The following is a 21,250-nucleotide window of genomic DNA, read 5'->3' on the forward strand; positions in this document are numbered from 1 at the left end:
AGGAAAGCTTGGCAACGCTGAGAACAAAACTTCTTACGGAAAAGTATTTTTTAAAAATAAATGCATTTAAATAGTAAGCCCCGTGGCTACTTTGTACCTGCAGAAAAATACAGGTAACCTTGAAAAAAAAAGGATTGTTTTAAAAATATTTTACAAGCACTAACTCTCGTCATGGCAGTAAAAGCCGCAGGGATATCCATTTCATCTGCAACGAAGTTAAAAGCTCTCCATAAAGCTACACCTGCATCCTTGTTTCCGTCAACGACTTCATCAGTATTTAGGACGAAAACAAACCCAATTCTGTTCAGAAAAGAAATGAAAATTCTGTAAGAGTTGCAGCATTTTATAAAACCACATTAAAAGCAGATTAGACACGTTGCATGTGAATCCAAATAGCAAGAATAAACTGGCAACATTCAAAATATTAGAGTGAGTGGCAGTGGCCTACAGCAAATAAAAGCAATTTAATTGTTATGAAACCATCTACCATTAGTGACGATGACTGTGCAAGCAGTGAAAGAGGTAAACTGGAGGACTAGATAGCCTTGACCTGCTTAGAGAAAGCTTTTAATTTAGGGTTACCTCTCTGTGTGAGCTCAATCCAATTATGACATCTGACTGCAGATAGCTCTCATGTAGCCATAGGTTCATGGGGGATTTTGCCTGCTAGTTGGACTGCTGACCAGAAGATACCAAAATTCAAAAGGATCTAACATGATCTTTACTTCTGCTGAAAAACCTTATCTCCTACCTTGACCTCTCAAAACAGATGTCCATTTCCTATTCAAAACCACACCATCAAAATCATGTCTGCACATTTTCTTTTTTAATATGATTTTATTATATTTTCTGTTTTACAAATTCAGATAAACATTTTACATACTTAAGATATCAATGACTTCCCTTCTTCTCTTTCCATGGTTCATTCTGCATATCTTATATCCCTGCATATTTATACCAATCGCTTTTCCATTATTACATCAATCAAAACTTATTTACACTGTTGAATTTATCTTAATGCTGCCAGCGTTTTCAGCTGTACACAATTATTTTCCATATATTCAATAAACGTTTTCCAATCTTCTTTAAATGTATGTTCTTCTTGTTCTCTTATTCTACACTTTAAGTCTGCAAGTTGTGCATATTCTGTCAACTTAAGTTGCCAATCTGGACCTCCCTCATTTTCCATTTTGCAGCTAACAAAACATGGGCTGTAGTTGTTGCATACAGAAATAACCTTTTCTGAGGTTAAAAAAAAAATGTCCCCACATTTTCAGTCTTTAACTGACCTGGCACTCTGCATTCCTTATTCCCCCTGAACATCTATGATTTATCTCACTTGATGCCAACAGTTTTATATCAGCACAGTAATTCTCCAGTAGCCAAGATTCCTGCCCTTTTACCTAGACTCTACAGTTCCTGGTATCCCTTCCCTCCTAACTTTAGCTAACTCTTCTCTGCAAGTCTGTACTTGGTAGTTCCTAAGCATCTTTACTGTGAAATTCTGCTTGTCCCATCCTCCAGCAGCAATAAGCATTTTAAATCAGAATATCAAGCACAGCTTTCCAGACTGAATCCTAGTTTTCTATGGTGATTCTATTGAGAACAAATCCAAAGTAATATCAACAATTCCCCACTGATAAAACAAAATACTGTGAGAGGAGATCAAGGTTCATCTAATCTAGCTTTCTGGTCACATGTGCTTCTGGAAGCTTCCATCAAATCTATGGAGTTATTTCCTTCTCAATGGCATCTCCCATTGTCAAGGCCATTATTTAATTTTCTGGCAACGAAATCAGATCTCTAGCAGATTATATGACAAGGGTTGTACATCTCATTTTCGCATAAATACTACATGCTCAGCTGAATCAATTGCCGTGGGGAAGGGACACTGCAAAAGTAATCCAGGAAAATTAAAGGGTTCCATCTGGATTGGGGGGTTTTCTGTAACGTGTCCCCAATGTAATTAAAGCCCATTAGTGGTGAATTTATACTGGATTTCAGTAGAGTTACAGGACATGCACTGATTGGAAGCAAAGTAGTATATCCGTCCTGAAACTCTTGCATTTGCAAACAGTATTTCTGTATTTACCTAATACAGTTTAAGCACTGGTTGATTGTGGAAAACCTCAAAAGTGGAAGGCCCAGTGGGGGTCTAGCTTGATTCATCTCTACAGCGTTAAACGCAACTACAACACCTATAACCCCATGTAATCCGTTTGCAACTGCTGTCCTGGTTAAAGTACGGAAACTTTAATGCTGTTTAATGCTGATTAACGTTTCCATACCACCTTGCCAAAAAAAATCTACTATAAATGCTATCTGGACAGAATAAGAGAATTCTATAGAATCCCTGGAACCCATCAAAGCTGTTTACATTCTTTTAAACTGCTTTTTAATTGTTTATTTCTTTAAAAAACTAATGCTTAAAATTGTTTTTAACTGGTTTGTATAGCCAATACCCTTTTAAAATGTGCTGTGGTGGGTGGGGATTAATTCGGTAGTTTCTGTTTTTAGTATGATTATATATTCTGTGTTTTTATATTGTCATTCTATCCTGTGAACTGCCCTGAGACCTGCGGGTATAGGATGGTATATAAATTAAAATGAATGAATGAATGAATGAATGATAAAACACTTAAGATAAATCCACAACCCCTCTTTAAAACATACAAAGTTAAAATACTAAAATGGATTAAAATTATCTCAACTTTTAAAGCAACTGCTTAGGTATGTCCAAATCAGAGCTTTCCAAACTTTTCATGTTGGTGACACACTTTTCAGACATGCATCATTTCGCGACACAGTAATTCAGCTTTACTGGCAAACCGGAGGTTAAACTAACCCCTTATAAGAGATACGGACACATATACAAAATGTATGGGGACACACCTACACACTGCAGCCAACACACTAACGTGTTGCAACACAGTTTGGAAATAATGTTTTTAACAGGTGCCAAAAAGAGTTCAGTGAAGGCCTGATCTCAATAGGCCGGGAGCTCCAAAGTACAGGTGCTGCCATACTAAACAAAGGATTGAAAGGATTTTAACTGCCGTTACCCTATCATGAGCACAAATAATCATGAACACGCAATTAAGAGAATGGCTGGAAGGGCTCCAAGGGTCACCACACATGACATTTACACAGACTGTACGCCAGTGTACACCATCATGTATAAGAAACATATCTGCCCATATTTCAACTTACCTAAGAGGCACCTTTTGAAAGTAGAATACTTCTACAAGTTTCATGAAGTGAGCTGCTTCTTCTTGCATAGGATCAATAAAGATGACCTGACGGGAGAAGAGAATCCTTAGGCCCAATATCATTCCCTGTACTTTCTCTGCTCTTTTCCTTTGCAGACTTAAGAGGCCCAAAGGAACACATTGAGGTAGCATATCTGTTCTAGACTGTATTGATTCCAGACCGCAAGTTTGGGCTCGCACAACTGAATTATCTCCCACAAAAAATACTGATGTCCAACAGACGATATTTAGCCCAGCAAAATCACCTGATGTACTTGTAGGCTATGTGGAGAATTTTCTTGTATGAGGGGCATTCCCAAAGGTGTACAGTGGTACCTCCGGTTACGAACTTAATTTGTTCCAGAGGTCCATTCTTAACTCTAAACTGTTCTTATCCTTTCGCTAATGGGGATTCCTGCTGCGCATGCGCCGCTGACATGACACTTCCGCTCGCATCCCGGGGCAAAGTTCGCTATCAGGAGCAACTACTTCTGGGTTAGTGGAGCATGTTACCCGTGCATAATGAGGACAGTACGTAACCAAAGGTTCCACTGTACTGTCATCCGCACGGTGAAATGGTACAGCCCATACACAGATTTATCACTTCAGTGAGAGCTACTAGTTCAAAGATATCAGGAAAAAGTAAGCACATCCCTAGTAATAGCTAGGGGAAATGGAAAGATAAAAGTCCATTTATATACTTGAATGCAACTTTAGAATTTATGCATTTGTAGCAAAAGTCTGGGTGATAAACAGTAGCAGATTTGTCATTTTGAATTTTGTTCACAACCTCCCAAAATGTATATGCTTACCGCTTCCTGCGGCAAACCTTTGATGAATGCCACTTTTGCAGGGGATGGTGAGAATACTTAAAATATGTATATCTACATTTTGTCTACAAATATTTTACACCCTGGAAAAGTTATGACTCTAGGTTGCTGTATTTTTTATTTTCATTTTGTTGTTGTTACTGAATATCTTAGATGGCAACTTTTCATCTTACGCATTACATAGCCAAGAAGCTGAACCTAAATAAAGGAGCCAAGATTTTCAAACTTTGGAGGTGAATTCTTACAAGGGCATATACTCATTTGGCAACAGACATCAACACACAACAATCTGGCTAGCAAAGTGACTGCATTGGTTCTCTCAGCAACAACCTTTTCAAATATGTGCGGGCAGTTATCAATCAGCTTGGCCAAGGATGAACTTATAATGCTAAAAAGAAATAAGTTGTGTCATGTTAGCTGTATCAGGATTTAACACAGTATTCCAGACAGACAACAGTAGGCTCTCTCACAGTAAAGTGTACTTAAATTAAAAGTCTAATCACAAGGAAGAACAGAAGGATAAATTGAGTTCTAGTGTCTAAAAGCCAATCAGACATAGAGGTGCACATTTTAATTTCGCTTTCTTCTGTGACACACTAACAGAAAGGATATGGAGCATGTCTGTTGTAGCTTAAGAAAGAGTTGCTCTCAGTGTGTGTCAACTACTTTATTTAAGTTAGCAGCAGTTAGGCAATGATGTAGGTTGTTTCTCCCAGAAGATGGCATCTAGACTTGAATCATGAGATAGTGTATTAATGAGGTATTTTGATGGCTTCTGCTGATCCCAGAAATTCATATTCACATTTCGCTTCTAAAAGTGCAATGGCAGCTTTCACAGTCAAAAGAAGCCTAGCTTTTACCATACTTTCTGAACATGTTGTGGGATAAGCTTAGAATTTTTGGAAATCAACTCTGATGGTTATGGTTTCAGCAGGTAGAAAATAAGAATCAGCTAAAGAGGTTCTGAAATGCTGAACCCACTGCCAAAATCTCAGATAAAATGTGCTTGTATAAATTCAGTTATATATCAGAAAACTTCAGGATACTCAGGGCCACAGGGGGCTGATTCCTAAGTCCCTGTTGTGGCACAAGAGATGCCTCTTTCATGTAGCCAAATCCCATACCACACTGGTATACTCTTTAATCAGGAATTCCTTGAGCTGTACAAAAGATGCTGTAATAACCAGAGGGCCTCATGCTGTAATGACATGGGACAGATCAGCCCACAAATATGAAACTGATGAGGTACGTGCATTTTACAGTTCAATGGTTCCAATTTTCTGGCTGCTTATCTTGGTATGAATGAATAAAACACATAGACTGCAACTTCAGTTTAGGGCAGCTTATATAAAGCACTTATGTCATGTCCCAAACCCCAGCAGAGGCCAAACTTCTGACACAGCGGAGGAGAAACCAGGTGGATCAACATGACCAGCAAAGCACAACCTGAGCTTGTCAAGTCAGGAGCCCCTTGGGTCAGAGACTCCTGAATGAAGACTCCAATAAACAATATTTCCTTAAATATATTATCCTGCTGCCCACTTTCAGACTAGTGCCGGATCATAAGGTCGGCCAATACACAAGCTGGCAGCTGACCAAGAGGCAACTGAGTGCTAGGTTCCCAAGCCAGATTTTCCCTTTAGGGTTCTCCACTTTTGAGAAAGGAGGTGGAGCCCAGGAGGTGCAGTCTGGTGAAAGAGGTAAAAGCTGTGATTCTGATAACAGAAAAAAGTATATACCGTATTTTTCCATGTATAACACGCCCCCATGTATAAGACGCCCTCAATTTCTGGGCAGCAGCCAATCATACGTCCCCCCAATGCACTACCCGTGTATAAGACACACACACCCATTTTAAGCGTCAATTTTTAGGGGGAAGATCTTGTCTTATACATAGAAAAGTACGGTACTTTGAACTATCCAAGGTCCTCCAAGTCCAGCCTGATCTTATCCGCCTGCAGCTCCAAGCTTTTGCTACTTGGAGAGTAACATTTGAAGATGTCTTATCATATCCATTTTCTAGTCAGATGCAAACTACGCCTTTTCAGAGTCTTCATGGATATACCAGAACAGCTATGCATATTTTACACACAACCAAGTGAAACTATCTTAAATGATAAAAAAAATCCTTCCAGTAGCACCTTTAAGACCAACTAAGTAAAGGTGCTACTGGAAGGATTTTTTTTATTTTGACTATGGCAGACCAACACGGCTACCTATCTGTATCTTAAATGATATACAGACATGTGGATTGCTGCCCAGAGAGTGGTGAGGACAAAAAGGGCAGAAGACCCTAATCTCAAAATAAACGAATATACAAGTAAGTTTGGCCAGTACCCCCAGTACATACCATGTTGTATAGATTGCGCCGAATCTGCCGCATCATTCCTGCATATGCTGGTTTAAGAAGTTCCTGAAAACTTGTAGGCCACTTGTCATAGATGTGATCTGTTTCTAAGTCATTGATCCACTGAAACACAGAAGTGATTGCCAGAGTTACCATTAAAACCAAACATTATAACCAGATACATGATGACAACATGGCTGTAAGGCTGTCATCTTAAGCACATTAAGTGCTTCTTTGTTACCTCAACTACGTGGGAATTACCTTTCCTTAAGTAACCAACCACATAGTTGGGAGAACATTTAAATATGTAGCCATGTAGGTAAAGACCAATTGCAAGAGTCCTCCTGACCATGAAATTCTGTGGGAAAGACTGAAGTTCCTGGCCTCTATTCTACGTATTTTATGTTTAGGGAAGCTTTTAATGTTTGATGGATTACTGTATTTTAGTATTTTGTTGGAAGCCGCCCAGAGTGGCTGGGAAAGCCCAGCCAGATGGGTGGGGTATAAATAATAAATTATTATAAATTATTATTATTATTATTATTATTATTACTACTACTACAGTGGTGCCTCGCAAGACGAAATTAATTCGTTCCGCAAGTTTTTTCTTCTTGCGAGTTTTTCGTCTTGCGATGCACGGTTTCCCATAGGAATGCATTGAAAATCAATTAATGCGTTCCTAAGGAAACCGCCTTCAGACCAGGTCCGGGGACAGTCTGTCCCCCGACCTCTTCTGAAGGCTTGGGGGGGGACAAGGGCTTTTCTTCCCACCCCCAGCATTTTAAAAAACCCCGGGACAGCGGAGGACTTCTCCGCTGTCCGGGGCGATCTTAAAATGCTGGCGGGCGGCATTTTAAAATCGCCCGGGACAGCGGAGGACTTCTCCGCTGTCCGGGGCGATGTAAAAGCCCCTGGGAAGGCAGGCAGGGGGGGACAAAGACTTTCGCCCCCCGCCCGCCTTCAGAAGAGGTCCTGGACCTCTTCTGAAGGCGGGCGGGGGGCGAAAGTCTTTGGCTCCCCCGCCTGCCTTCAAAAGCCGTCCGGGAAGGTAGGCAGGGGGGAGCAAAGACTTTCGCCCCCCGCCCGCCTTCAGAAGAGGTCCTGGACCTCTTCTGAAGGTGGGCGGGGGGCGAAAGTCTTTGCCCCCCCGCCTGCCTTCAAAAGCCGTCCAGGAAGGTAGGCAGGGGGGAGCAAAGACTTTCGCCCCCCGCCCGCCTTCAGAAGAGGTCCAGGACCTCTTCTGAAGGCGGGCGGGGGGCGAAAGTCTTTGCCCCCCCGCCTGCCTTCAAAAGCCGTTCGGGAAGGCAGGCAGGGGGGAACAAAGACTTTCGCCCCCCGCCCGCCTTCAGAAGAGGTCCTGGACCTCTTCTGAAGGCGGGCGGGGGGCGAAAGTCTTTGCCCCCCGTCTGCCTTCAAAAGCTCTCCCGGGAAGGCAGGCAGGGGGGAGCAAAGACTTTCGCCCCCCGCCCACCTTCAGAAGAGGTCCTGGACCTCTTCTGAAGGCGGGCGGGGGGCGAAAGTCTTTGCTCCCCCCCCCCGCCTGCCTTCAAAAGCCGTCTGCGATAGCGGGAAGCTCTTCCCTGCTATCCCGGACTGCTTTTAAAATGCTGGCGGTGGGGAGCAAAGCCTTTCGGCCCCCGCCGGCCTTCCTGGACCTCTTCTGAAGGCCGGAGGGGGGGAAAGGCTTTGCTCCCCACCACCAGCATTTAAAAGAGGTCCCCGGAGATTTCCCTATGGGCTTTCATCTTGCGAAGCAAGCCCATAGGGAAATTCGTCTTGCGAAGCGCCTCCAAAACAGAAAACCCTTTCGTCTTGCGGGTTTTCCGTCTTGCGAGGCATTCGTCTTGCGGGGTACCACTGTACTACTATTACTACTACTACACACTTGCCTGAGAAGTTAAGTATCATTACTACAATGGGACTTACTTCTGAAAAACAACTTCAGTGTGACTCTGTTAGCACTCATAAATAAATGTGTTCGGTTTAGGTATCAGATATTTCAACAAAAAGGGAAAGGGATAAAGAGGGGTCATAATTTCTTTGTAAGACAAAAGTAAAACAATAGAGTACCGTATTTTTCGCTCTATAACACGCAGATTTTTTCTCCTGAAAAGGAAGGGGAAATGTCTGTGCGTGTTATGGAGCGAATGTGTGGTCCCTGGAGCCGAAAAATCAGACAAAAATCAAATCGGGCTTCACGATTGCTGAAACGGAACAAAGAGCAGGGAAAGCCCCTCCCCTCCAGGCAAGCAGAGGGGAAAAGAGGAAGTGGTTGCTTTCCTGCATTCTGCCTCAGGGTCTTACTGCCCACCCGCTCTGTTTCGTTGCTGTGTTTGCTGAAACGGAACAAAGAGCAGGGAAAGCCCCTCCCCTCCAGGCAAGCAGAGGGGAAAGCAGAGTGTCTGCTTTCCTCTCTGTGCTTCGGAGGGAACAATGTTTGTGAAGGGAAGAGAGATTACAGGTTCAGCTTAAAATTCTGATTTGACTTCCTGCTTTTTGTTTTTGGGGACACACAGCATTCAAATATGCTTTCTTCAATTTAAAAGGATGAAATCCTTAAACAGTGTTTTGCCTGTAAATTCATGCGATCTGGAAGATTACAGTGTCTGTACCTCTTAAGGGATGGCAAAGCTTAGGTTTCGCTGCTAAATAGTTCTTAATGCAGTTAAAATGCTTTCTTCTGTCAAGGCAATTAAAAAAAATAAATATCAGGCAGCCGGAAAACATGCAGATGGGAGAGAGAGAGAGAGAGAGAGAGCGCTGGCTGGCTTGTGTGGGTGGGTGGGGGGGAACTTTTGCCTTCCTTTCCTCACGTTATAGCCCTCTCCTGCATTCTTAGCCTTCTGTGTTTTTCCTTCCCTCCCCACTTAAAATGTGGTTACAAAGCATGGATCCACATGGATCCTCAGGATCTTTGCATTGGGTCACCCCAAATTCACCATCAGAGCACACAGCATGTCCATGGCTACAGCCTGCCCCCCCAAAATCACGCACCCACTGTTGCCTGGGGCTGCAATGGTGCAAAAACGTGGTTACAAAGCATGGATCCACATGGATCCTCGGGATCTTTGCATTGGGTCAGCCAAAATTCACCATCAGAGCACATAGCATGTCCATGGCTACAGCCTGCCCCCCCAAAATCACGCACCCACTGTTGCCTGGGGCTGCAATGGTGCAAAAACGTGGTTACAAAGCATGGATCCACAGGGATTCTCAGGATTTTTGCATTGGGTCACCCCAAATTCACCATCAGATCACATGTCTGTGGCCACAGCATGAAGCACAAAAATGATACGTCCACTGTTTCATTCAGAATATTTTTTCCCTTGTTTTCCTCCTCTAAAAACGATGTGCGTGTTATGGTCAGGTGCGTGTTATAGAGCGAAAAATACGGTATATTATCTGATATGCCAAACAGTGTTACTGCTTAAAGTTTTCTCTTGTCTAACTTAATATGGTGCTAAAAAGGATTTTCAAAGCTTAAGAAGCACTTTATAGACTTTCTCCCTTCAGGGAACACTTTCATTGACTTGTCTGCCCGAGAATACTTGATATATTTCACTTTGAACGCTGCCCTGCACAATACATTGCAAAAGATTCTGACGGCTGTTCTAGAGAATGCATTCATTTCACAACAGACCTTTCCAGGGTTGTTGAACTGAAAGCATAGACTGGGTTCATACCATGATATGTGCTAACCATGGTTAAGAACACACACCCTCCAAATGCAGCTCCACCCAAGGCATGATGGATAACAGCAACAACCAGGGAAAAGAAAGTCAGAACATCTTACAAGGACAGAAGGAAACACCACAAACAGAATAACTGCCACACACAGGAAGAACAAGGATATAGTTTGAGTTCCTTGCTTGTAGTTTTATAAATCATTTAATGTGCTAACATAAATAGAAGTTATTAATATTGCGGTTGTTGTATAAGGGATTATTATTATGACTGGAATGTAATGGAAATTATAAGATTTTGGAACGAAAAATTAAGCAAATTATCAAGCCATCACTTCTAGAACGCATGGGGCCCCTTTATCTAAATTATATAATTTGGTATTTGAATAATTGGTATCGATAACTGTATTATAAATTAGTATTGTTATAATGAGGCTATTATTGGATTATAATTGAAAACTAATAAAAATTATTATAAAAAGGGGGGAAAGAACCCACATTTAAGTTTTCAATCCTATAACAACCACATCAAACTTTTTTTTACATGCTTGCCTGCTTTTGCTCCTTCTTTGCCCAGAATTCAACTTTATAAGTTCATTAAGATTGCTCCTGTCACTGCGGTGCAGCAACCTCCTGAAGTGGAACAATGCTGTCACTGCCCAAATATTTTAAGGTCTGGGGTCAAACACCTAAACAGACCATCATTTTAAATGACAGCACCGTCCATTCCTAGCCAGCAAAGCCAATGCATAGGGATAATAGGAATTTGTTTTATTTATTTAAAATATCGTTAACCAGCCATTCATTGCAAAGTTGCAATCCAGCAATATCTGGAAGGCACCACTTTGGTTATCCCAGTCTGGAATATATCTAAGCGGCTCCGTTGCAGGGTGAGACTAGCAGAGGTGAGCAAACTGCCGTTCAGAGAAGCATTACTGAAATTCACTTAAAGGTATGCCCAGCCAGAGAAAACCATACGAAGAACTGGCAGAGCTTTTTTTCAGCCATGACTCAACGAAACTTAGTTCCGGCACCTCTCAGTTGGGTGCCACTGCCGTTATAAGAGAACAAGGGAGGGATTCATGGTAAGTTCTGGCACCTCTTTTTCTAGAAAAATAGCACTGAGAATTGGTACCTACAGTCTGCGTTTAACTATTAGTAAGAAAATGTATACACTGGAAATCTCATGACAATCATTTAGGGAACACAGAGAGAGAGAGAGCGCTGACAAGAAAGTTAATACTGGTCTACTGTACTCTGAATAGATTTAATTGCATGCAAGTTTTTAAAAAATTACACAGTTTAAGGAAACCACACATTAAACAGATAAAGGAGAAAAGGGTTTCATCCCCTTGGGAACTCAACGATATATAATGCAGTAAGCAAGTAATTAAAAATTTCTCAGCTACTACCTGTGTTCATATAACTTGTCAATAAAGGGTAATTTAGCATCCTTTGAGGTTCTTCCTTTCAATTTCTTCCTCACTTACAAGGAAATTTATCATTTGATACTGAAGACTGTTTATCCACTGATGTACACTTACAGTTAATAAATGCAGAATTTAATATGGCAACTACACATAGGAATAAGGTTTTGTTTTTTTGCAGTTGCACCTGAATCTTACCCAGTGGTTATCAAGTTCACCAGTACAACTTTGTAAGAAACCTGAATCTTAGCAATTAATAAATCTCTTTCCTTCAAACAAATTCATAAAATATACAAAGCTAATTTTCTTACTTAGGGGTGTGTGTGTGTGCAGTCTATATATGTATTTCAGTATAGGGTAGTATACTACTACTACTACTACTACTACTAATAATAATAAATAATTGCTTGGTATAGGACTCATTTTTTATTGAGTGTCATTTGCAATATTTGCCTAGACCAGCGGATCCAAAACTTTATTTCCCATGGAGTATATGAAAATTTCTGATGATCTTTTAGCTGGGGCAATTAGAACAAGATCCACTATTTGACTATTGATTCAAAACCCTAAAATGTATTTTATATAATTGACATTTTATTTCTATTCTTTGTATATTGTATTGTTGTTTTATTGTTATGGCCGATGGCTGATGCAAATAAAGATTCATTCATTCTGATGATCTTGGTGGAGCAATTGGTGATTTTTCTGCCTCTTGCAGTATTTGTAATGCACTGCGCAAGATGCTATATGATTTTAAACTGTATTTCACTGCTTCTTTTAATTCTTATATTGTATTTTATTGTATTATGATTTGCAGACCTGCTAAAATAAATGAACATGAGAAAGCTAGGTTTATTCATTTCAATAGGTCCACTCTTGAATAAAACTTAGATGAGTATCACCCCAAGGGTCTCATGGGACTTTAAAAGTTGTTAGCTAGATAAAGAAATTAATATGGTTACTTACTACTATTGAAGAGTGACGAATGTCTAATGCATAAGCGTCATCATCAGAATGGGCATCTAATCTCATGATTTTACTAAGAACATCTCCTTTAATTCCAAGGGAGTGAAGTCCACGCATTGCTTTCTCTTCTACCTTCAAAGTTTCTAAAAGACTATTTTTTTAAAAAACACAAATATATGATTTACTTAGCAACTCTTTTGTTCTTCCTCTCAATTTAAATTAAACAAAACAATCAGATTGCTATACTTAATATTCTTTTTAGGACTGTCAGTATAGAGCTAACCACAGCTTAGCTGGTCTATGGATCAAGTTACTGGGCCCTTTCGGTACAGTTAATATAGGAAGTTGCATAACTAATACTTTACCTAAATGGATCATGAAGATTCAAATCCATACGAAGACCATTTAGAAATAAACGTGCTTCACCAGGCTGAAGTTCAAGAGCTTCATTCAGATGCTAGAAAGATAGTAAAAAGAAGTCAAGCTTAGTATAATTTAGTCAAGACAGTTTAAAAACCCATCTTCAGAATATCATCTTTCAAATCCGAAATCTATGTGAACAAGATGACATTAATTTTGGCTGGATAAAATTTAATCTTCTAATTATTCTTGTAGATAAGGGATTTCTCCTCTTCTACAGAGTAGGCTTGATGCTAACTATTCATGAACATATTTCATCCTTTCTTACATATTCACTGCTCACAGAAAGGAAAAACCAAATAACCTGAAAGACAGGCTTTAACTTAGTTTGACAAGTTATATTTCAGGAAATTAGGCTCAGCATTTGTTGCTGAACACACCAGAGTCTTTGAAGCAAACCAGTTCTTGCTCGCTATACAGGGGAAACTCGAAAAATTAAAATATCGTGGAAAAGTTCATTTATTTCAGTAATTCAACTTAAAAGGTGAAACTAATATATGAGATAGACTCATGACATGCAAAGCGAGATATGTCAAGCCTTTATTTGCTATAATTGTGATGATTATGGCATACAGCTGATGAAAACCCCAAATTAACAATCTCAGAAAATTAGAATATTGTGAAAAGGTGCAGTAGCTATTCAATCCATAACACCTGCAATGGGTTCCTGAGTCTTTAAATGGTCTCTCAGTCTGGTTCAGCAGGAAGCACAACCATGGGGAAGGCTGCTGACCTGACAGTTGTGCAGAAAGCCATCATTGAGACCCTCCATAAGGAGGGAAAGCCTCAAAAGGTAATTGCAGAAGAAGTTGGATGTTCCCAAAGTGCTATGCGCCATAATAAGGTTGGCAGGAGCTGGGACCGAGCAACGGGAGCTCACCCCGTCACGGGGATTCAAACTGCCAACCTTCCGATCAGCAAACCCAAGAGGCTCAGTGGTTTAGACCATATCGCCACCCAGCATGACTGAACTGCTTCTGGAGCAACAGGACACCGTGACGGAAACCAGAGTGCACGGAAACACTGTTTACCTTCCCGCTGCAGCGGTACCTATTTGTCTATTATAATATCGCCACCCAGCAGTGGATTCAATGTGCTGCCTGGCAGTGCCTACACCGGAGCTAGATGCCATTTCCCTATTTTCCCACAATAAAGAACATTTACATGGTGTACTATGAAGCAGTCTCAGCTAAAGCAACTTTTAAAGAGAAGAAATAGGATAATAAGCACCATTTGATCATGAAAAAGATTATCTGCTACAGCAGGGGTAGGCATTGTGCGCTCCAGATGTTGTCGGATTTTAGCTCCTATCACCCCTGACCATTGCCCATGTTGGCTGGGACTGACAGGAGTTGGAGTCCAACATCTGGGGGGGGTGCACCTCAGACTGGGGTGCAGCTCACAAATATACTGTACTGTTCTAACTTTAATTGACTTGGCTCTTAGACTGCATGGGCCTCAGCAATTGCCCTGAGCTGATCTAGTTAGTCCAAGTCTAGATGGGCTTGTTTGAGTGTTAATCTTGATGTCTTTGATTGTTTTTTCTCTTTTCCTTTTGAAATTTTATTGAATATTCTTGACTTAATATATTACTGTTATAATTGGTTCTGTCAGTGTTTCCCAACCTTGGGTCGCCAGTTGCTTTTGGACTACAACTCCCATCATCCCTAGCTAGCAATACCAGTGGTCAGGGATGGTGGGAAATGTAGTCTGAAAACAGCTAGAGACCAAAGGTTGGGAAACACTAGTTTAGATAATATATTGCCAGTGTTGAATTTGATTTAAAAATTCTTCATTCCTGCTCTGTTTTGTATGCACACTGATGGCCGTGCGAACACACCCCTCTCTTGGTCCTTTCTCAATCTGTAAAATGGGAGTTACCAAATGGCCTACCCTACAATGTGCACCAAAGGCGAATAAGATCAGGGACAATCTCGCTCTCTGTCTCTATATACATACAAACAGGGCTGGTCTAATGGAAACATTTTTTCACTGGACCTGGTACAATGGCTGTACACTTATAACATGGAGCATACAACGTTTGTTTTTAGACAGCTAACCTGAGCAAAAACAAAAGGAAGGCTTCCTTAGGTGAGTCTGTAACTTGAAATGTTATTTAGGCTTCAACAACTACATGCTTCCGTAACATAGCTACTTATCCTTGAAAGCTATTCTGACTGCATCTAATCACCATATACTTTTCAGTCCTTAATAGGCTTTAGCCTCTTTCCCATATTGCATTTTCTATTCAACTTACATTATCTTAGAGGAGAATCTTTCAGTTCTGCACAGCTTGAAATCATGCCTCTCCTGCTGCTAGACGAATATCCTGTAGCTCAAAAATGTGCATGACAATTTATTCTGCTCTACTACTGATGTCTGAATAGCTGCCAGATTTATAGACAGACAAAAAAGACAAAGAGATTGCTTTCTCGCCACTGCACTTGTGCGCACCCAAAGCATTTTTTCATGCGGTCCTTAGAGATAATAACCTTATGTATGCAGCCAGGTTAAATTTGCACAGATTAACCCCAAATTTCATTATCTATATTCAAAGAAGTAACCCACGAGGTCACGGTTTCGCCAAAAACCTGACGTCATCCGATACACTCAGAAGTGCTGTCAAACACTAGCAAAAGGCCCCCTGCAATGTTTGGCGGTGAAAACCCCACATTTCAAGGCACTCCACAAAAAGCCCTTGCAGCCTGACTTGCAGGGTCACAATTTCCCCGAAAACTCAATGTCATCTGATTCACTTGAAAATGGTGCCAGACACCTGCAAATTGGCTCCTGCAACGTTTGGCAGTGCAAACTGCATGTTTCACGGTAGGCCATAAAATGAGCTCTTGGCGCCCTGACCTGCAGGGGTCACGATTTCACCAAAATGTTGTCTGATACATGAAATTTTGTTTTATTACTTCTCTTCAAAATTATGTTTGAATTCTCTGATGTAGTAAGTTTAAAATACAGAGAACGAACTTACACACATACACACACACACACACACACACACACACACACCCCAATACCCATTAGCAATTGTGTAGAACAATTTCTGCAAGTATATTAGACTCCTGTCTACTCAAACATTACTTTGGATGTGACACTTGAGACAGAAAGACTCAAAAGTTCTTCTGTTAGGTAACAGGATTTTCCAAAAGAGAGCAACTGGCATCAAAATGTATTCAGGTCTATTTTAAGAGCTATTTAACTACCAGTACTTGATACCATTTTACACTGCGTTTGTGCAGCTGCTGCAGTCTAATAAAAACGAGTAATCTGCAGTAAGGCAAAAAAAGAGAAAGAGAGAGAGGAAAGAGAGGAAAGAGGAAAACTTAAATAGGAATTCACTAAAAGATGCTTATTAAAAAGATCAAATGGCTCAAATAAAAAAAATAGCTCCAGGGCTTTAAAAGAAGTATTTGTTTTAGATCAGCCACGTAAAAGTGTCAGGAAAGCATGAAAAACACTGTGCTATTTAATAGTGATTTTCATGGGCATGAAGTTCAGTACTGCTTTGAAGCATCTACAAAATGAAATTTATAGCCTGGTGCTAAGCATCTTTACTCAGAAAATAACAAGCCCCACTGAATTCAATGGGACTTACTTCTTCTAACCAAGCTTAGAACTGAAGTCTGGGTCAAATATTTCCCTTCTATGAGTGGATTTTGCCTAGTTTTGGTATTTCTGAAAGACTATTCTGAAAACCAGTAATGCCAGCAGTGTAGAAGAGAAACATCTTAGCACAACCCATTCTGAAGCAGTCTCAGTGGAGTGATCAGAAATCCCAAATAAAAAATAAATAGTTGCCAGCAGAACATAGAGCAGTAGCTATGTTAGTTTCTTCCAGAAAACACAAAGAGTTTTGTTGCGGCACTTTCTAGGTTAGCAGATTTATTAGGGCATAATGAATCGATGAAGTGGGTTCTAACTCATGAATTTTTTCACCACGATAAATCTATTAGCCTATAAGGTGTCAAAGCCTCCTTGAGAGCTTTCAGACGTAAAAGCTAAATGCTGAGAAGAAGCAGGAAGGTATCTCGGGCTTGTATTGTCCCTTCTTCCCTTTGCAGATGACAATCTTTCAGTCAGAGTTTAACAAAATTCGTTCGAATCTGGAAATCTATGGCTTCCCACTAACCCCAGGCTGGAATTTTCTAATGTTGGGTACATCTTTACTCACACAAGATGCAGGGAGAGCTGCTAAGCTTGGGCAGCTTTAAAAGAAGATTAGACACATTCATGGAGGTTAAGGTTACCAAACGTGATAGCTATGCTATGTCCTGCCTCCTCGGTCAGACGCAGAATGCCTCTGTATACCACAAAGTGGGAAGAGTGCTGCTGAACTTGTGTCCCATTTGGTGCATTTCCCATATGCATCTGTTTGGCCACTGTGAGAACAGAATGCTGGAGCTCTGGGCCTTTCGCCAACAATAAGAGGTCTTACCAAGATTTATTCAATAATTCACAGAGAATGATGAAGGAATGCAGTCTGTCTCCCGTCAATGGTGTTGCTCCAACTGAGCTCCTTCCCCCTCCCTTCCTAGCAACAGCACTTCCCCGATGGTGGCCGCCGGGAGCTAACTGTCTCTTGAGTTCTTTGCTCTTCTACTTTCAGTGCATGCCAGGTTCTGGGAGAAGGGGGGGGGGTCAAAAATGCTCTCCAGTGATAACGTGTCAGCTGGCTGCTCTGACTCTGTCTCGCCCTTTCTCTTTTCCCAACACCTCCCAACTCTTCTATTCACCTGTCTCTTACCTGTGACCTTCCTCAAACCACTGTTGTAATTCAATACAACCTTCCTCTTCTCTGGGAAGTTCAGGAGGGAGGGGAGGTCTCCACCATTCCTCCTCAGTCTTGTCCCCCTCAGTCCAGTCCCCAACACCCAGCTGGGCTTTTACGTTATTATCAGGATACGGCATGCAAGCCTGAGGCTCATACCTGCACAATCTTGCAGCACAAAACCATAATTTAGCACATGGGTGGGGAACCTGCGGCCCTCCCAGCTGTTGTTGGACGACTGCAGTTCCCATCAACCTGGACCAGTGGCCATATTGGCTGGGGCTGAGGGAATCCAACAACATCTGAGGAGGGATGTTTACTGTTTTAAGAACACAGGGATTAATTTTTTGCAAGATATAGAATGGTTTCCACGAGGAGGTAGGGAGGAAGAAAAGTGCAGACCTAGAAGCAGATTTGGGGTGTTGGATAAAAAGGGGGGGGGGTCTTTCTGACAAGTTTATCAAAATGGATAAGGGACCCTCCAAAAACACTTAGATAATTTTGAGAGCCTGAAGTTGTCTACACCTTATGCACAGAGAAGAAGGGGGGGTGAGACCTTGGGGTTGGTCCATAACCTAACTCTGCCTGCATAACTGGTACTGCACCCTTGACATCCACAAGTTCCTCAAATAAAGGACGGTCAAGGAATTTAATAAATAAATAAAATTCTTTACACCTCTGTGAGTAGCAAATCAAGCATATTTTATATACCGGTAAATCAGGGAAGAGTGGAAAGAGGTGGCAACGACTGTCTGATTCACTATACATATAAGAAAATGAATCCTGAACGAAGCAATCTTCACAAACATGGGGCTGTTTGGAATGGGACAGTAGCTGAAGATTACTGACTTGATCTAGGATGATAGGGGTGAAGCTGAGGAAGGAGACTTATATTTTAAAACGTACTCTGAAGAACACAGATCTCAAATGACCCATGTGTTAAGGGCAAAAGCTCAAAATATAATTCTGCAATACATTAAAATACATTATCGACAGAGCAAATTATACTGTGTGCAGACATTTGGGTACTGAACTGATTTATGTTGAACTCCAGTGGTCAATTAAAGCAGCTTAGTTCAGAGTTAAAGCTCAAGCCCTGAAGGTAACATCTGAACATTAATGGTCTAAGTTTCATCGCTCACTGTAGCTGGAAGGGCTGCTCAGCAAATCAGGCCATGCCATGCAATATTTGAGCAGAAGGTGTCATGAGAAGCAAAGGACTGCAACTGATGAGCAAGTCCGCATTTAGAAATTCTGCTGCTTACATTTTTAAGTTACATTATAATACGTTTATCTCCCAGCCTTGTATAATATATGCATCTCTCGACACAGTATAATCAACTGCATCATTTTGTATAATAAAAAGAACAGTAACAAACCTGTTGATTTTCCTTTATTTCTTTCCGCATTTGCAGGTTCACTAACACTTTGGTCAGGGATCTGAAAAAGTCAGAGATCATGAACTGTTGTGTGTTTCGGCATTTCCCCCACCTATTCTGAGGGAATAAAGTACTCCATAGGCAAAGTTTTGCATGCAATGATATCCCCTCAACATATCCCCTTTAACACCCAACCACAATGAAACAATTGGTTTAAACTAACCAATTTGTAGTAACTTCTGAACTGGAAACTACAATTAGCTTGAGCTATGGTTTCTTAAACTAGGCTTTTCCCCCTGTGGCAGGTGAGGGCATGTTCAAACCAGATGTCCACTCTCAACTTCTTGCTATCTAGCAAGACCTGTAAACTTTTCTTCTAAAGTAAAATGACTATTAAAGATTTTTAGAAAAGACTTTTGATAGACAGTGGTACTTGACTGAAGCATCGTTTTCAATGGTTGTTATATGCTCAAATACAAATTTTATGCAAGATGTATTCTAACAGGAACAAAGAAAAGTTATTCAAGTTTCTGCCAGACGACAGAAATTACTGCTCATGTCTAACATCAACCATGCACTCTCATCTCCGCCTTATTCTGTCTAAGGGTTGTCATAATAGTTCAAAAACTACAGCCAGCTGTGCCTTGCAATGTCAAATAAGTATGGGATTGTATTGGGGATTCAAGGCATCGCAGACTGTAACAATAGTGTATTGTTTGATAGAACAGTAGGGAAAGAAATTTGGCTTTTGTAGCAGAGGGAGACCCACAGGGTAAACGAGATAAGAACTGTAAAGCATTTTATCCATGAAAAACACTATAAAAAGTTCACTTACAATCATGACAATGTCTGCTAATGAAGGAAATCTCGACATGATACCAGTTGTATAAACACTGGAAAGCTAGCTTCGCTGCTCTTATGAGTAATCTCTTGGTATAGAAAGATGACAAAGAATTGCCTATTATTGTGGCATGAATGATCATGGCTATGTTTCTTAATTTGACAACTTGCAACCAATGGGCCATTTAAGACTTAGCATTCGGATTTACATACTGGATCCTTCCATCTGTTGAATTCTATTAACTGTTGTTTAGGCTTGTTAAAAACCACTTTCCTGGTCACATGATAAGAATCAACTTCAAGGCAAGATGTGAGGTAGATCCTGATTTTCTTTATTGACACAGACAACTTACATAGATATATGAGAGCAGTCAGGCTAGCAACTTTTGTGGAGTTTATTGGAAGGCTACTCTAGCATATCGAACTTGGACTGGAGAGACCAGGCTCAAATTCTACTCGGTCAAGAAGCTCAACTCAGATCAGTCACTTTCTAACTCCTAGGGTTGGTGAATGAATAAAATGAGGGAAAGTCACATCTGCTGCCCTAATAACTTTGGAAGAAGGGTGGGATAAAAATGTAAATAAAGTTTCAAAAGAAACTCTCAAAATCCAGACATTCATTAATATACAGTGGTACCTCGGTTTACGAACTTAATCCATTCCGGAAGTCCTTTCTTAAACCAAAACCATTCTTAAACCGAGGCGTGCTTTCCCTAATGAGGCCTTCCGCCACCGGTGCCCTTCCACTGTTCGGCTTCCGTTCTTAGACCAAGGTAAAGCTCTCAAACCAAGACACTATTTCCGGTTTTGCGGACTATGTAAACCAAATTGTTCTTAAACCGGATTGTTCTTAAACCGAGGTACCACTGTAATTGGAAATAACATTAGCCTTACCTGGCCTTGACTGGGAAGTTCTGTGCAATGTCCTTCATGACTTTTAATGCATTATAAGCGGGCACAGAGAGAATTCGAGAGGCTGCTTGCAAACTAATGTCTACAAGAAAACAAAGCATTCACTGAAGAACCTCAGGTATGGATTTAAAACATTTGTTAATAGCAAAACCTGTCTGGCTTTAATTAACTTGAAGGTCAATGCTTATCTAACAATCAGCTACAGTTATGTTGGCAGGTAGAATTTAGGGAGAGAAGGGAAGAGGAAATCCTAGGGTCAACTCTCAATTCCTTGACTATGGTCACATGCCTGGAGCATATATATGTTGACTAGACAGGGGCGTATAAGTAACAACTGTAAATAGAATTATATTCATCATTAGCCAATCAGGTCATTTGCACACACAGTTAGTAAAAGCAACAAGATGAGCAACAAGGT

The 21,250-nt window shown here is 40.9% G+C and overlaps 1 protein-coding gene across 4 annotated transcripts in view; it reads right to left on the reverse strand.

Moving 5' to 3' along the window:
* Positions 1 to 21,250, reverse strand: part of UGGT2 (UDP-glucose glycoprotein glucosyltransferase 2) — a 79,122-nt gene that overhangs the window by 36,004 nt on the left and 21,868 nt on the right. For all 4 annotated transcript variants that reach the window (XR_013985370.1, XM_081002910.1, XM_081002911.1 and 1 more), the window contains 7 exons: positions 20,815 to 20,914; positions 19,081 to 19,141; positions 12,867 to 12,958; positions 12,502 to 12,652; positions 6,429 to 6,548; positions 3,211 to 3,296; positions 165 to 300 (listed from right to left, as the gene is read on the reverse strand). Coding sequence is in view for 3 of the 4 variants with exons in the window: in XM_081002910.1 (XP_080859036.1) it covers positions 165 to 300; positions 3,211 to 3,296; positions 6,429 to 6,548; positions 12,502 to 12,652; positions 12,867 to 12,958; positions 19,081 to 19,141; positions 20,815 to 20,914 (746 nt within the window). In the remaining variant the exon portion in view is untranslated. The remainder of the gene's footprint in view (positions 1 to 164; positions 301 to 3,210; positions 3,297 to 6,428; positions 6,549 to 12,501; positions 12,653 to 12,866; positions 12,959 to 19,080; positions 19,142 to 20,814; positions 20,915 to 21,250) is intronic.

The sequence above is a fragment of the Podarcis pityusensis genome (assembly GCF_964106645.2).
Source record: "Podarcis pityusensis genome assembly, chromosome: 4".
In the NCBI taxonomy this organism is placed as follows: Eukaryota; Metazoa; Chordata; class Lepidosauria; order Squamata; family Lacertidae; genus Podarcis; species Podarcis pityusensis.